This window comes from Plasmodium knowlesi, assembly GCF_000006355.2.
Source record: "Plasmodium knowlesi strain H genome assembly, chromosome: 11".
Classification (NCBI taxonomy): Eukaryota; Apicomplexa; class Aconoidasida; order Haemosporida; family Plasmodiidae; genus Plasmodium; species Plasmodium knowlesi.
In genome coordinates, this window is record NC_011912.2 from 142,823 (window position 1) to 156,828 (window position 14,006).

The 14,006-nt window shown below is 39.5% G+C and overlaps 5 protein-coding genes across 5 annotated transcripts; 2 read left to right on the top strand and 3 right to left on the bottom strand.

Annotated features, from left to right (window-relative positions):
* Nucleotides 1–349: 349 nt before the first annotated feature.
* PKNH_1103600 (ribosome biogenesis protein MRT4, putative) lies at nucleotides 350–1,390 on the top strand (the record flags this gene model as incomplete). The annotated part of the gene is made up of 3 exons (XM_002261175.1): nucleotides 350–552; nucleotides 728–818; nucleotides 1,019–1,390. 3 exons carry the CDS (start codon nucleotides 350–352, stop codon nucleotides 1,388–1,390), a joined length of 666 nt encoding a protein of 221 aa, XP_002261211.1.
* A 583-nt stretch (nucleotides 1,391–1,973) lies between these two features.
* PKNH_1103700 (NADH-cytochrome b5 reductase, putative) lies at nucleotides 1,974–3,302 on the bottom strand (the record flags this gene model as incomplete). The annotated part of the gene is made up of 2 exons (XM_002261176.1): nucleotides 1,974–2,245; nucleotides 2,495–3,302. The coding sequence occupies 2 exons, from the start codon at nucleotides 3,300–3,302 to the stop codon at nucleotides 1,974–1,976; spliced, it is 1,080 nt and encodes a 359-aa protein (XP_002261212.1).
* A 1,413-nt stretch (nucleotides 3,303–4,715) lies between these two features.
* Nucleotides 4,716–7,697, bottom strand: PKNH_1103800 (conserved Plasmodium protein, unknown function; the record flags this gene model as incomplete). The annotated part of the gene is made up of 1 exon (XM_002261177.1): nucleotides 4,716–7,697. One exon carries the CDS (start codon nucleotides 7,695–7,697, stop codon nucleotides 4,716–4,718), a length of 2,982 nt encoding a protein of 993 aa, XP_002261213.1.
* Nucleotides 7,698–9,584: 1,887 nt separating this feature from the next.
* PKNH_1103900 (conserved Plasmodium protein, unknown function) lies at nucleotides 9,585–11,080 on the top strand (the record flags this gene model as incomplete). The annotated part of the gene is made up of 4 exons (XM_002261178.1): nucleotides 9,585–10,181; nucleotides 10,430–10,612; nucleotides 10,713–10,797; nucleotides 10,947–11,080. The coding sequence occupies 4 exons, from the start codon at nucleotides 9,585–9,587 to the stop codon at nucleotides 11,078–11,080; spliced, it is 999 nt and encodes a 332-aa protein (XP_002261214.1).
* Nucleotides 11,081–11,250: 170 nt separating this feature from the next.
* Nucleotides 11,251–12,834, bottom strand: PKNH_1104000 (CLAMP domain-containing protein, putative; the record flags this gene model as incomplete). Its single annotated transcript, XM_002261179.2, has 3 exons — nucleotides 11,251–11,316; nucleotides 11,424–11,674; nucleotides 11,970–12,834. 3 exons carry the CDS (start codon nucleotides 12,832–12,834, stop codon nucleotides 11,251–11,253), a joined length of 1,182 nt encoding a protein of 393 aa, XP_002261215.2.
* Between the last annotated feature and the right edge of the window lie 1,172 nt (nucleotides 12,835–14,006).

Consider the following 14,006-nt stretch of genomic DNA (forward strand, 5'->3'; position numbering starts at 1 on the left):
TTTGTTCATTTACCTTATATGTTACTACCGTGGAGAAAGGAATTTTTCCCAACCGCAAAAACGCGTTCCCAAATAAACGCAGCGGTAAGCCAGAGCAACCACAAATATTACCGTTACCCAGTAAAATATGTTCATTATAACGACGCTATGAACGCGTTGCAGATATTTTCCTCCAATCAGCTTTCCACATTCCGTCGTGTCCCCTCTCGGCATAACAGCTGCGACTGTTCTAGCATGCCAGTGCCGGCAAAATAAAGCGAATTCTCCACGACGATTGCGCAACAGGCACCACCAACCCACTACAACCATTTGTTCTACCCCCTACTGCAACCCTCATTTGTAAACAAAAATGCCAAAGTCTAAGAGAAATGTTACCATATCATTAACCAAGGTAAAAAAAAAGCTGAACAAGAAGGAACTCAAGGACCAGAAACTCTCCGACTTGAAAAAAATTATCCAAGTTCCCAATATTTATATCTACATTCTGGATGTTAGAACCTACTCAAATAATAACTTGAAGCAGGCCATTGAGTACTTCAAGCCCAATGGCAGGTAAGCAATATCGCCCACGACACCTACCTGTTTATCTATGCCTCTACCCCCTTCGCGAAGGAAAAACAAAGGGGGGGAGGAAAAACTCCTTCCACGTAAAATCATATACGTGTACAAGCATCATCAACCCCGCGTTACCTGCACATCTGTTATCTCATCGTCACGCTCTACGCAGGTTCTTCATTGGAAAGAATAAGCTCATGAAATTGGCCTTAGGAACAGATGAAAAAAGTGAAGCCAAGCCGAATGTCTGCAAAGTAGCGGAGGTAAAAACCATCGATGGGGCATCCCTTTCTACCGCCTTCTATATTTATATACATATATGTGCATACTCCATATTTCACTCCAGTATGGCTTGAAGCCCAGCGCCATTATAACTGTGTTGTACCATTGGGGGGCGATACCCCTGCAACAGATAGGCATACATTTCAACTCACCTCTTGTCTCGTCCCTCCAACCCACGCAGCTCCTTGTGGGGAATCGAATCCTCCTAATAACGAAAGACCCGCCCCTGAAGGTAATAAAATTTTTTAATGATTTTCAACCTGAAGAATATATAAAGCCTGGAAATATTTGCACACAAAATGTCACCTTAAAAACGGGAGATGTATTAAATGTCCCAGTTTCAATGCAGAAGGATTTACAAAAAAGGAAAGTAACTTTTGACATTGTCGATCAAAAAATTGTCATAAGGGAAGATAAAATTTTGGCGGAAAAGGATAAACTCGTGAGCGCGGAAAATGCCAAATTGTTAAGGATGCTGAATATGAAAATTGCTAACTTTGACATTACCGTTTTGGGTTATTGGAACTTAAATAAATTCGTTCCTTTGACGTAAGCATCGGCAACTATTTTTTTTTTTTTTTTTTTTTTTTTCCTTTTTTTTTGGAAAAGTGGTCTTCTCCACCTGAACGCACATAACAAATGTGCAAGCGTTTTTTTTTTTTTTTTTGTTTTTTTTAGGATTTAAAAAAAAAGATATATATATCCTACATCCCTGCCATGCACTTCTTTACAACTTAAATTATACACGCGCAAGTTCATCACAAACCAAGCGCCTTTTTTGTTACTTCTTTGAAAGCTTTTTAATTACAAATATTCTTAAAGTTGAAAAAAGTGAAAAACAATTTTATGCATGGCGTGTAGGCGGCATGGACATACATATATGTACACATATACACATATGTGCGCATGCGAAGGCTGTTTATAATCATTTTAGAGCGGCCCTGCTCACTGTAGGAGTAGGAGCCTCCGCTTAAGACCACGCGTACACGCATGCGTATGCACAATTGCATTACAAATGGATCGCGCCTACCAAAAAAGTAGGGGATATCACCACCACCTGTAAACTCAATACAAGTGCCATGTGAACCGAATTAGCAGCCACCCCCTTTTTTAACTTTTTTTCCGCACCACTATCCCTAAATCGTTATGACATTTTCCATTTTAATGTCCTCCTTCAGAACCTTCTTAAGGAAAGCTGTCATGGGGGGAGGGCCGCACATCAAAATGAGTGTGTCGCTGTTTTCAACTTCGATGTCTAGCTTATGATACTTGAGAATGTACTTGCGCAAAAGATTTTCCGTTAGGTATCCTACATTTTCGAACGTGTCCCTCTTGGCGGGGTCCAGACACTCGTCTATGCTGTACACTGCTTTGAACCGTTCGAATGTTCGCTCGTATTCGTCAAAAACTGCGAAGTGGTAACGGGTACCGATCGTGCAAGAGGAAAAAGGTTGTAATATTGCATGGCCATATATATATGTATATGTGTATATGTATATGTATATATGTATATGTATATATGTATATGTATATATGTATATGTATATATATATATTCATATATATATGTATATGTCTATATGTATATATATGTATATATTACTCAACACACACGTGCACTTTTCCATTTTCTCTCTCTTTGACGCCCCTCGCCTTACCCTCCTTTAGTAGAATTTCCTCCTCGTTCCTGTTTGCGTAGATGAGTGTCACGAATGGGTGCTCACCCTCCCTATCGTCAAAGAGGAGCATGTGCTTTATGAGCCGAAAAAAGGGAGCCATGCCGGTTCCCCCGGCAATCATAACGATGTGCCTCTTAATCTGCACAACCTTGGACAAGTAAGTAAATTTGTTACTCCCCTTATAATCTAAAACCCCAAAGGGACCCGCAATTTTAACCATCTCATTGTTTCGCATTTTTTCCAAATGGACACTCATTTTACCACCATCAACAAACTTTCGATCTGGGTGGTATATTCGAATGACAAAGTGAACCTCCTTCTTCTTTTTATCTACATAAATAGGAGTGTAACTTCGGAAAATTTCTTTCGCATCCTTTTCTCTGTCATCCCTATCATTCCATTTTCCTTTTATTTTCCCCTGCTGATTGGGGCCGTTAAATTTTATATGTTTACATATACCTAACCCGAAATTGCTATATTCCCACGGGTAGGAAAAAATGAAAATCCTTACTGTGTTCGTAAGCTTTACAATTTTGCTCAGCTTCAACGCTTTGCTATTTTCATCCAAGAACGCCTTCTGCATGGATCCTCCATTCTCCCCTTCCTCTTTCAACTCTTCATTCTCATTCGCCTTCATATAAAGTTCAAACAGATCATCTGCTTTTTCTTTTCCATTTTTATTTTTCCTTACAAATAGGACAACATAACTTATAGACATTACCAAAATTACGATATTCACCACATTCTTTGAGAGGAAGTTTAGGCCTTCTTGCAAAGTCTGCTTCATTTTGCGCTCCTCAGTTAGTATCCCCTGGGTTTACGCACACGAATGTATATGTAAGACTATGTTCGTACCTATGCTCGTCCGCCCGTTCAAGAGAGAAGAAGCGCAAAGGGGAGGCAGAGCGGTCGTGACAACAAATCTAGGAACGAAAAAAGCCAAACAAAAAGTTTACAAAAAGGCTACAAAAAAAAGCTACAAAAAAAAGAAGCTATAAATGGAAACTATAAATGGAAACTATAAATGGAAGCTATAAATGAAAGCTATAAATGGAAGCTATAAAAAAGGGCAATAAAAGAAGTTACAAGAATTCCAATATAAAAGTTTACAAAAAAAAAGTTGTCAATGTTTCACCAAGCGTGAAAAAAATGTAAATTCATTTGCCAACACAAATGCCCGCACTGACTCTGCGGACACATGTACTTGCACACACCTTTTTGTTGCGAAAATGAATTGCTCTGTTTGCAATGTTCGCCTTCTCTGACCCATGGAGCTCCTTCACAAAGCGAGCAAGCAATCTTTTTTTTTTTTTTTTTTTTTTTTTTTTTTGCAAATCGGGTATAGGATAAATGCCCCCTGGGAATGGTGAAAGTTTGCCCTACAAAACCGCACGTGTAGGTATTCTTCCTCGGAACAACTGTTCGAATATTCGATGTAACGTTACCAGTGCCCTGTCCAAGTAACACTGTCGCATCAAATTTATCACGTAAAAGGAACAAACTTTACGCACACGGAAAAAAACATGTGCGCCCTTCTTAAAAGTTATGGCAAAAAACGCGAGCACGCGCTTTTCTACGTTCGCAAAGTGGTTTGCAATCTTTGCAGATTTCTCTACATTGAGCATACGCACAAAAAAAAAAATAATAAAAATATATAAACAGGATAGCATGGCATAGTTTAGCACAACACGATCCAATTGCCAACTTGGCTAAGGCCGATGAGAGCTCAACCCCTCCGTGTGTACCTCACACGCAGCCGCTTTAATGAGAACAAAAAAAAAAAAAAAAAAAAAAAAAATTAAAACCAAAGGGAGTAATGTCGAAGCAGATGTTATGAACTGCCTTTCCCCCTATGGAAGACGAATTGCCGTTATTATCGTGAAATAATCTCCCCATTTTGCGGTATATGACGTGCCTTCACAATGGTATATTTAGGATGAACTAAACTGTGTGCATCTCCTTCCCCTTCTGCTATCCCTACGATGGGGAGGTCTTATGCCTGCATGTGCATCGCACGACATGTCCTACCGTCCATCTGTTCGTTTCCGCATAACAATCGTAGGTAGCTACCCCCTCTGGGCTGCACATACAAATGTGCAACCTCGTCGAAGAAAAAAAGGGGGATCCCCTTCCCAGATTGTAAACGAAATAATATTGCATACTGGGAGGACTGTACAACCCGCACCCCCCCCCTCTAGGTTCACTTGGCCTTTTTTCCAAGTACTTGCTCTATCTTTTCCTTTTCCTTCTTCCTTTTTCTGCTCTTCTTTTTGGAGTTCTTTATAAAGTCTGTTATCAAATTCATGTAATCTTCCTCTCCACCGGGCTTCTCCGTGCTAGCAGGTGGTCCCTCGACATCAGTTTTTTCTTTTTCACTATCCGCAGAGTTTAGGTGGGGAGCCTCATCCGAGGGGTCTCCATTGTCCTCCTCATGGGATTGGTCCACGCCGTTGTTGTCATTACCCTCGTCTTCCACTTGTATGTCACGATCCTCTGCTGCTTCTCCACCCTTCTCCTTCTCCGTGGCTAATATATCCTGGAACATCTCCTTCGCCTTCAGGTACTTCTTACTATTCGTACTTATTGTCTTGGTCTTCTTATACTCCTTCAGTTTCATGAAGTTCTTTATATACCCATTAAACACGTTGATGTCCCCCTCTACTAGGGAGTCCAATATTTTCTTCTTCACCTCGTCGGTGCCCAGTTTGAAAAAGGTTACGATGGTGTGGGCTCCTACATAATGGCTAGCTATCCTCTTATACTCACTCTTAAACAACAGAATAAAATTTCGCAAATATTTTTCGTTTATCAAGTTAAATGTGTGTGCAATTTTTTCGCACAGGACGGACAAACTTTTATCGCATGCAAAGTACAGAAGGATATTTCCTCGTAAATCTGCGTTTTTCCGTATGAACGGTTTGACTCTTCTTCCATCTCCCTTGTGGGGGGGGTGGTTATTACCTGTCCTTGTATGTTCAGGCTCCATCTGTTTCCCTCCCCCCATAGGCCTATCACCAAAATCTGCATCATTTCCCTTATCTCCATTTTCACTCCCCCCATGGGTTCCTCCAAATGTTTCAAAAAAATTGTTGTACTTGTCGATATCCTCCTGACTAGCTACATTCCCATTTACAATTTTTAAAAAATTACAAAACTGCCTGAACGAATTAGTCACCGGTGTGATTGATTCTTTCGGAAAGGACAAAATGTGTGTCAAGATGTAGTACCCGTTTGTATCCACTTTTATGTAATCGTAAAAATTGTAGTTGTTCAAATTAACGCTGTCACGTTTTCCGTCCTCTTCGCATGGCTCCTTCTTCTTCTGCTCAATGAACACTTTTTGGATGACGGGATGCAGGTCCTGGTAGCTCCTCATGCACAGGATGCATATCCATAGGAATTTCCCGTCCGATGTGGCGCCAACGGGAGAATCCTCGGTAACTGTGTTGTTAGCCGGGCCATTCCCTGCCTGATCAGTTTTACCAGAACCCGCGTTCACAGCGCCCCCCACGCGTAACCACCGAAGTAACGCGCTGAGTAACAACTTGCAATTCCTCTGATAACACTGTGATAAGTCAAACAGACGCCTCAAGATGTTGAATTTCTTCCTTCGAATAATCAAGTCGATGTCCACATTCTTCATGAGCAAGTCGAACATCTCTTCGGTGATGTGCTCCAATGTGAGGTAGTTGAAGATCACCAAACTGGAGTATGCATTGTCGCACACGAGGCTATTTATGTTTTTTAAAATGTAGACATTGAAAACGTAGAAGATGGGTTCAGTATTCATTTTAAGTAACTTCTCTATCATTATACTTGGCCCATCCATCTTAATCAAAATATTAAGCATTTGCTTTAGGGGACTCTCGTCGTGGCACTTGTTATTTTCTCTTGTCTTGTTAATAAAATATTTTTTCGTTTTCTCTATTAGAAATATTTCTCTCACTAATTTATCGCATTCCACATTTTTCTCTTTCAGAAGTTCGAAAAGGGTCCCCAGTGCTGGAACTGCATAAGTGTGGTACAACAGGGGGGGGATAAAATGTTGGCTTTGGCTTTCCATAATGTATTTGTCATCTCCGATATGTTTCTTTGTGCGGTCTACATGGTTCTCGCCATTACGGGGGGCACTCTGCTTTACACCATTTGCACCATTTATACCCTCCCCATGGTCATAAAAAACATACTGGTAGAGCAAATTCTTCATCGGCAGGGACACCTTCGGTTTGCCAATTTCCTCCGTCACCTTCTGAACAATTATATCAATGTACTCGTAAAACAGGTCATCTCCCCCCCCGTTTTTTCCACCCTTGCTTTGCCCTTTGTCCACGTACTTCAATTCACTCCTCGTGCTCGTTCCCCTAACTTTCGACTTTCTAAAAGATATATTGGAAATGTTAATGTTTAGGTATCCACCAAGGGAGTATAAAAATGACCTCAGCACATGCGTTCCCGATTTATTCAACATCAGGGTGAATATCTTCTCCGTGGTGACGGTACAAATTTCTTTAAAGTAAATGCCCACTGGCTGGTAGCCCTTGTTCCTTTTTTTCAACTCCTCAACATACTTGTCCTCCATTTTTTTAAAAAAGGAATATACGCAAATAACAGTCTGCACAAAATGAGAAGCATAACTGGACAGTGCTAACTTGATGTAGTCCCTACAAATGATATTCAAGAAATGGTTGTAAATTTCTATGCACTGCATGCTCATTATGCCATTTCCCCCATCCTTCGCACCTTGCACATCCTGCTCATCCTTCTCATTATACTTTAGCAGAAAAAAACAATAGTATATCAGTTTTTCCATTATCTTCGAACATTTCCTCTGATCTGCTAACTCTTTCTCGCTCCCCTTTATTTCATCTTTTATTTTTATCAAAATGCATATGTCGTCTTCAACATTGTACGAGTAGTTCAAATTGATGGCTCCAAAGCATTTATTTCCTTTTTTTAAATTATCTTCTTTCAACTCGTGAACAAAATATTTTTCATACTTTTCATTTAAAATGTACGAAATATTAATCAAGTAGTCCATTATTTCTTCTACATTTTTTTCTTCATTTTTTTTGTATGTCTCGCCCTTCCGGCCAAATTTACCCTTGTCGCCATTCCTGTTGCCGTTGCCCTTATTAAAATACTTCCATTTATGCCTATTCGTGTTCGCTCTAAACCCGTTCATTGTGTCCAAGGTTGACCGATAGTGTATATGCAATACAGTCACCTGTAGTTTGTAATCGTCCTCTCATACATTGGGACCAATGCATAATGCATGTTGCTTACATGGGGCACGACATACAAGTGGTACAGAATACACAGAAAAAGGGAAAATCTTCTTTTCTTTTCTTTTCTTTTCTTTTTTCCCAATTCTATGTTATAGCTGCAAAATAAAACTTGTTCAAATTTGGTAATCCATATATATACTGCCTCAGCGTTACAAACGAAGTTTATTCCATTTTTTTTTTTTTTTTTTTCTTTACCAATGGGAAAGAAGAAATGGAATATATTTCAATTATTTCTTTTATTTTTTTTTTCTTTTCGCTTTCCCTATATGCTTACTTCCTGCATATATTTTCCACTTAAATATTTGTTCGCCAATTTGATAGCGCCATTCTTCGACTGCAAAGATGGAGTAGTCCCTTGCGGTTGTTTATTGGGATAGAGATAATTGCTTAGTTTCACACTGTTCTGCTTTATTTTTCTTTTTTTCCCGTTGTGCCCCTCTTTTTATTGTTGCACCATTTTGAATGCATATTCCCCCAGAAGTAACTTTCCCCCCGCCTTCAGCAATTCGCCACGTCAAAAAATGGCGACAGTTTTTACCGCACCAAAAATTTTTGTATCCAAGACGACTCCCCTCTGCGTATAACAACTGCCCGCATATTTCTTTTCCCAATCTGGGAGGGCAAACAATTTGGCATGGGAAAAAAAATACTCGCGGAAAAGTCCCATATATATGTTCTGTTCATCAGGATTTTAATATAACCTCCATGCTTTTATCTCTTTTTTCTTTTCATTCACAATAAGCCAATTTATCGCTTAAATATGACTCTAAGGAAGCCATTCTGATAGTAGAGGAAATTCTTTGCCGGATTTTCTTCCGCATACAGTTGTATCTATAAGCATGTTTGCAATTTCTTTTTTTTTTTTTTTTTTTTTTCTAAATGGACAAATAAAACGTGTGAATTTACCTGAACGGTTCATAATTTTTTTTTTTTCAATTTCCATTTTTTTTTCAAAAATGGCATTGTGGCACACCGCTGATGGGGCCTATGTCCAAAGGTGAAAAAGGAAAGACTGTTCCTACGTCGCCTTTTAAGTTCTATGTGAATATGGTATATACGAAAAATAGAAAAAACCGACGAAATAATGTACCAAGTGAGATGATACCTAATTATTTAAGCAAATAACGTACACATGGATCAAAGCGGCCAGTCCACCATTATACCGCACAGAGCATCTTTGGTCGTCCACAATACTCAAACCACGTAATGTTATTTCCTTCTTTACGAAAAAAAAAATTAAGCGACAAGAAAAAAAGCACTTTTCCCTGTTTCCATTTTCGGTTTCTTGAAAATGCTCCTTCCCCAAAAGGAAATAATAACTGAGGTAGAAAGGGCTAGTCCAGTGCATGACACTTGCTACACGTCAATATGGACAACCATTTGATGAGTCTCCCTTCTTTTTTTTTTTTTTTTTTTTTTTATTTTCCTGACCCTCCTACGAAAATTTTATCCATAATGTGTTAACAAAACTTCCATGGGTGACTTCTCTTTTAAGTAAATATGAAAAAGGGTCTTTCCTTAAACATCGCAACGAGCGTAAACATGTAGGAAACGCACTTTTTTGAGGGGGAAAAAGAGCCAAATGGAAAGGCAAAATGTTAAGGCGACAATGAAATGACGCTCTGACATTGAGTAGTAATGCTGCGCAATAACAGCACACATTATATACCGCCTGGGCAACTCTTCCCCTATGGGGATTACCCCCCCCCCCTGTGATAGCTCATCCTCCCAATTTCCCCAATTTTCCCGTTCCCACGATTTTCTCAAATTTCCGGAGGAATATAATGCCACGCATAAAGGAAGCCCTTCTCATCTTATACTTGGCGCTCCTGCCCCCCTTCTCTCTCATCTTTCCTATGCTCAAAACCAAGTGTGTGTACGTAGGAAAGGACTACCTGCAAGACCTCCAAAAAATGGGCATATTTGAAAAAAATAGCTCAAAAATAAGAAAGGAGGTCTTCGAAAGCATAAACCGTACGCACGAAACCTACTCGTCGTGCAGAACCTGCATCAAGCTGATTCAGTTGATAGGGAAAATAATCGAAAAGAAAAAAGAACCATATGTAGATATAGCCATAGAGGATACACTGGAAACGAACTTGTGTGACTCCAACCTTTGGCACGAACATTTCAATTACGACGAACTGTTGTATAGTGAACATATCCTCAATTATTGCAAGGTTACATTGAACGTCACTAGGGATAGCATAGAAAAGCATATATACCAGTTTTACAACAAAGAGGAATTATTTTACCGGACAGTATGCTTACATATCAACCCAGTATGCAAAACTGCCATTGAGGAAGAGAGAATTAATATCAGTACGGAATCCAAAGTTAAACTGATATACCAGTTATACTGTGACTACTTAACTGGACAGGTATGGCTGCACATTCTTCCCTCAACCGGGAATACACTGTAATGTTCTTGCATAACCCTGCATGCAGTTGTCTGGACATGGGGCTCTCCCCTTCTCAGCGCCAGAAGAACAACCACCTCCTTATCCGGCTTCTTTTTTTACCATCACTTGTCCCATAGTGTGACTCCCATTTCTATCGCAAAAATTTCAAATGTTTCAAATGTTCCACATTTACTTTTACCATTTTGAAACACTCCCCCCGCCCACAGGAACACTATAGCCAAACGACCCAAGGCGTGCCATATAAGAAAATTGAATCCGCAGACAACTCAAAGTTAACCCTCATGAGAAGCGACTACACACTTGTCCAATCCGAAATTGGGACAATGCACCATAAAAAATTGGCTGACGATTTTGCAGCAGGGAAATTGAGACTGCTTCGAATTAGTGAGGTAAGGAGGAGGATATAATGTGATGGCGCACGTGATCTCATCGCCACTTTCACATCACCCTTGTCCGTTTCTCCTCCCCTATTTACGATTATGCAAACAGCTTGCTGACGACGTATTGGAGGTTTTCCTGCGGATGAAGGAGCAGGACGTTTTCAAGTTCCTATTTTACTGCCAATCGTGTGAAGGTACGTTAAAAAGAGAAAAAAAAAAAAAGAAAGAAAAAAAAAACACAATAGTTGCGGCTATAAACCTGCACATGTAAACCCACTACGATATACAAAAATAAGCGTACGTCCAAACTGCACACACCAAGTATTTATTCCACATTCTACAGACCACATACTGGAAGTCAAAATTAAAATACACCGTGTATCGGACAATATAGATTCCATCATTAAAGAAAGTTACCAACATAATTTGATCGATAATGACAGGCATTTTTTGCTATACAAACGGCCCGTTACATGAATTGCAAAATTGTAGGGGAGCCCAGTTAGTGTAACTCCTTCGAAGACTTGTTAATATTTACTGATGGGTTGTCTGTTTGTTCTTCCTACCTTTGGGATGGGTCTCCCTTTTTTTTTATATACTGCTCATACATACCTTCCATAACTTCGATACCCTTGTAAGCGGGCAGGTTACCCCAAATGGGTATCCAACCGCTTCACTATTCGAGCCTCCAAGTCGCGGTACAAATTATCCATCTGGGAAATGAACGGGGAAAAGAAACAAAAAGAAAAAATATTCCATTTCTTTTTTCCCTCTCTGTATACATGCTATCCTCTTTATGTGACCTCACCATTTTTCTCACCTTCCCAATCAAATATTCCTCAGAAGCACTCCATTGTTCTTGGCCCTTGGTCCTTCCCTCATCTACCTGACTGCAGTTTACTACTCGGGTGCACAACTTTTTTAAATTTTTATTTTCCTTACACTTATTCGTTTCGAAGGTGACGGGCTCCTTCTGTATTTCGAATTTTTTAAAAAAATCTTGCATCTCTCTTGTGAACACATCTTCGGAGCTTCTTCCGAATGTCAAGTGGTTTATTTCGCCAACGTCCACTGCGGAAGAAAATGGGTTGTACCGTGTGTGAAGATAAATCGTCGTTGCAGGTGAAGCACTTGGATGCGGAGTACTTGGACGAACGTAAGGAATCGACCAAGTTCAGGTTCTAAGCAGAAGGTAAAATGTTTATAGACTGATAAAGCTGAGGGTGGAGGACAACATCAGAAGGGGCACGTTTGTTAAAATGGTAGAGGATTGTGGAGAATTGGTTTATTGTTTATTATTAGAAACCCCCTCCGTGGGAGCATTTCTTATACGCTACAAAATTTTTGTGTGCAATTTCTCACGTACGGTTTAGTAATTTCCTCACGTAATCCCCCCCAGAGGGAGTGTCCAAACTGCAAACTGTAGCATCTTCGTCGAAGCCAATATCATCATCATCATCCTCCTCATTTTCGAGCTTCTCCAAGTCGTCAAAACCACCGTCAAAATGTATATCATAAATTGGGAGAAAAATAAATTTATAAAAAAAAAAATTTCGGAAAAAAGTATTTAAGGCGTATTTTATTAATACCCTCAGAGAGGTGTACGAAAATATTTTAACGCAACTTGGAGACCTGTTAATTGAATGATGTAGCATGACCTTTTTGAATTCTGCGAAAAGTTCCACAACATGGCTTCTCCCCCCATATACTACTTTTAAAAAAATATACTTCATAATTGATAGGTAGGTTGATATCTCCACGACAGACAAGTCTCTACTAATACAATACCTCAACGTGTTATAGAAAAAATCATTTACAATTTTTTTCATTTTTTTTCTTCTCATAACATTCGTACTATACAAATGGGAGGATTCATATTCGCTTCTAATACTGTCCGATGTAACCCCATTTTTCACAACACATGGGGTATGTACCCCTTCCAAAGTTACAGGGTTCCTTTGCTCAAACTTCCTCGCCTCCAGAACCTCATCATTTAAACCAACTGGTAAGAAGTCATAAATAGCTAATTTAGCATTTTTCCTTTTTCCCCTCTTGGATTTTTCGTCCGTCCTCCTAAAATGGATGTGCAGTTTTTTAATGAGTTCCCTTCTCTGTGCCTTCCTATCACTAATGACTATAATTTTCCTCATCTCGTGTTTCTTTATGTCTGCACAAGTTAGGAAGAACCCCCATGTCCTCCCTCCAGTCCACTCTCCCTGCGGCTTATTCATTCGCTTCCTTTTGAAAGAGAAAACGTTCGTGAGCAGAGAGAACAGTCTTAAGTAGGCATAGGGGGGGGAGGAAGTGCTAACACCTTGTACAGCACACACGTACACACGCACAAAGTAAACACGCTCCTTCAATTCAACTTAAAATTTTCTACCCCCCCAAAAAAAACGGAACAATTCAACAAAAACGAAAAAAAAAAAAAAAAAAAAAAAAAAACTGACAAATCTGCACTTCCATCCGGTGAGCTGTCCCCATGCGTGGAGTAATTCATCCCTTCCCCTCTCCATAAAACATCGTATGTGAAAGAGGGGAATTTTTTTTTTTTTACTTCCTACCTTCTTTTTTTAATTTCCACCAATGCAATATCCACCCCCTTTTGCAGACCTGTGTACGAAGCCTCACAAATGGGATTTTCCTCAAGCTCTCAAGTGTAAAACACCCCACATGTGCATCCCAACTGTATGAGAATTTATTCTACATTACCTCAATACGTAGCGCTTGAAATGGATACATTTTCCGCACTGCGCACGGACAAGATGGAAAAAAAAAAAAAAAAAAAAAAAGGAAAGACACACCGCGCAATTTTAAAGAGAAGTAACTGCCACATGCGATGTCGCCAGACAATGTCCTTCCACGTAAACACCCATATAAGGATATATCCTCACATAAAATAATTCAATTGAAGGTTTTTCAAATAGACAAATAAAAAATAGAAGGGGAAGAAAAAAAAAGAAAAAAAAAGGACGATGAAAACAAAATTCACCATAGGGAAGTGCATATTAACGGAGAATGCGAGAAAGAAGAAACGAGGTGCAAAATATATTACAGCACAAATATAAACGGATAAGCTTAGTGGTTATAAAAATTAAATTGCAGTGGGCACAGGAGGAATACACAGAAACATAAACAGAGTGATCGAAGTGTGCAATATACGCGACGTGTGAGGATCACCGTGCGACTTCCTCACGGATGTACCCGCATATACCTCTGCGAATACACACGTGCACATAATTTCACAGGAATCAGTAAAAATGGGGGAGGAATGGGGGGCAAACCTTCCCTTACTACGTCAATATTATCATCACGTCCTCGTAATTCTGAAATATGAGTATCCTTATTGGAAATTAAAAAAAATTCCTCTTTTTTTCCTCTTCTTCTTTTTATCAGTATCGTT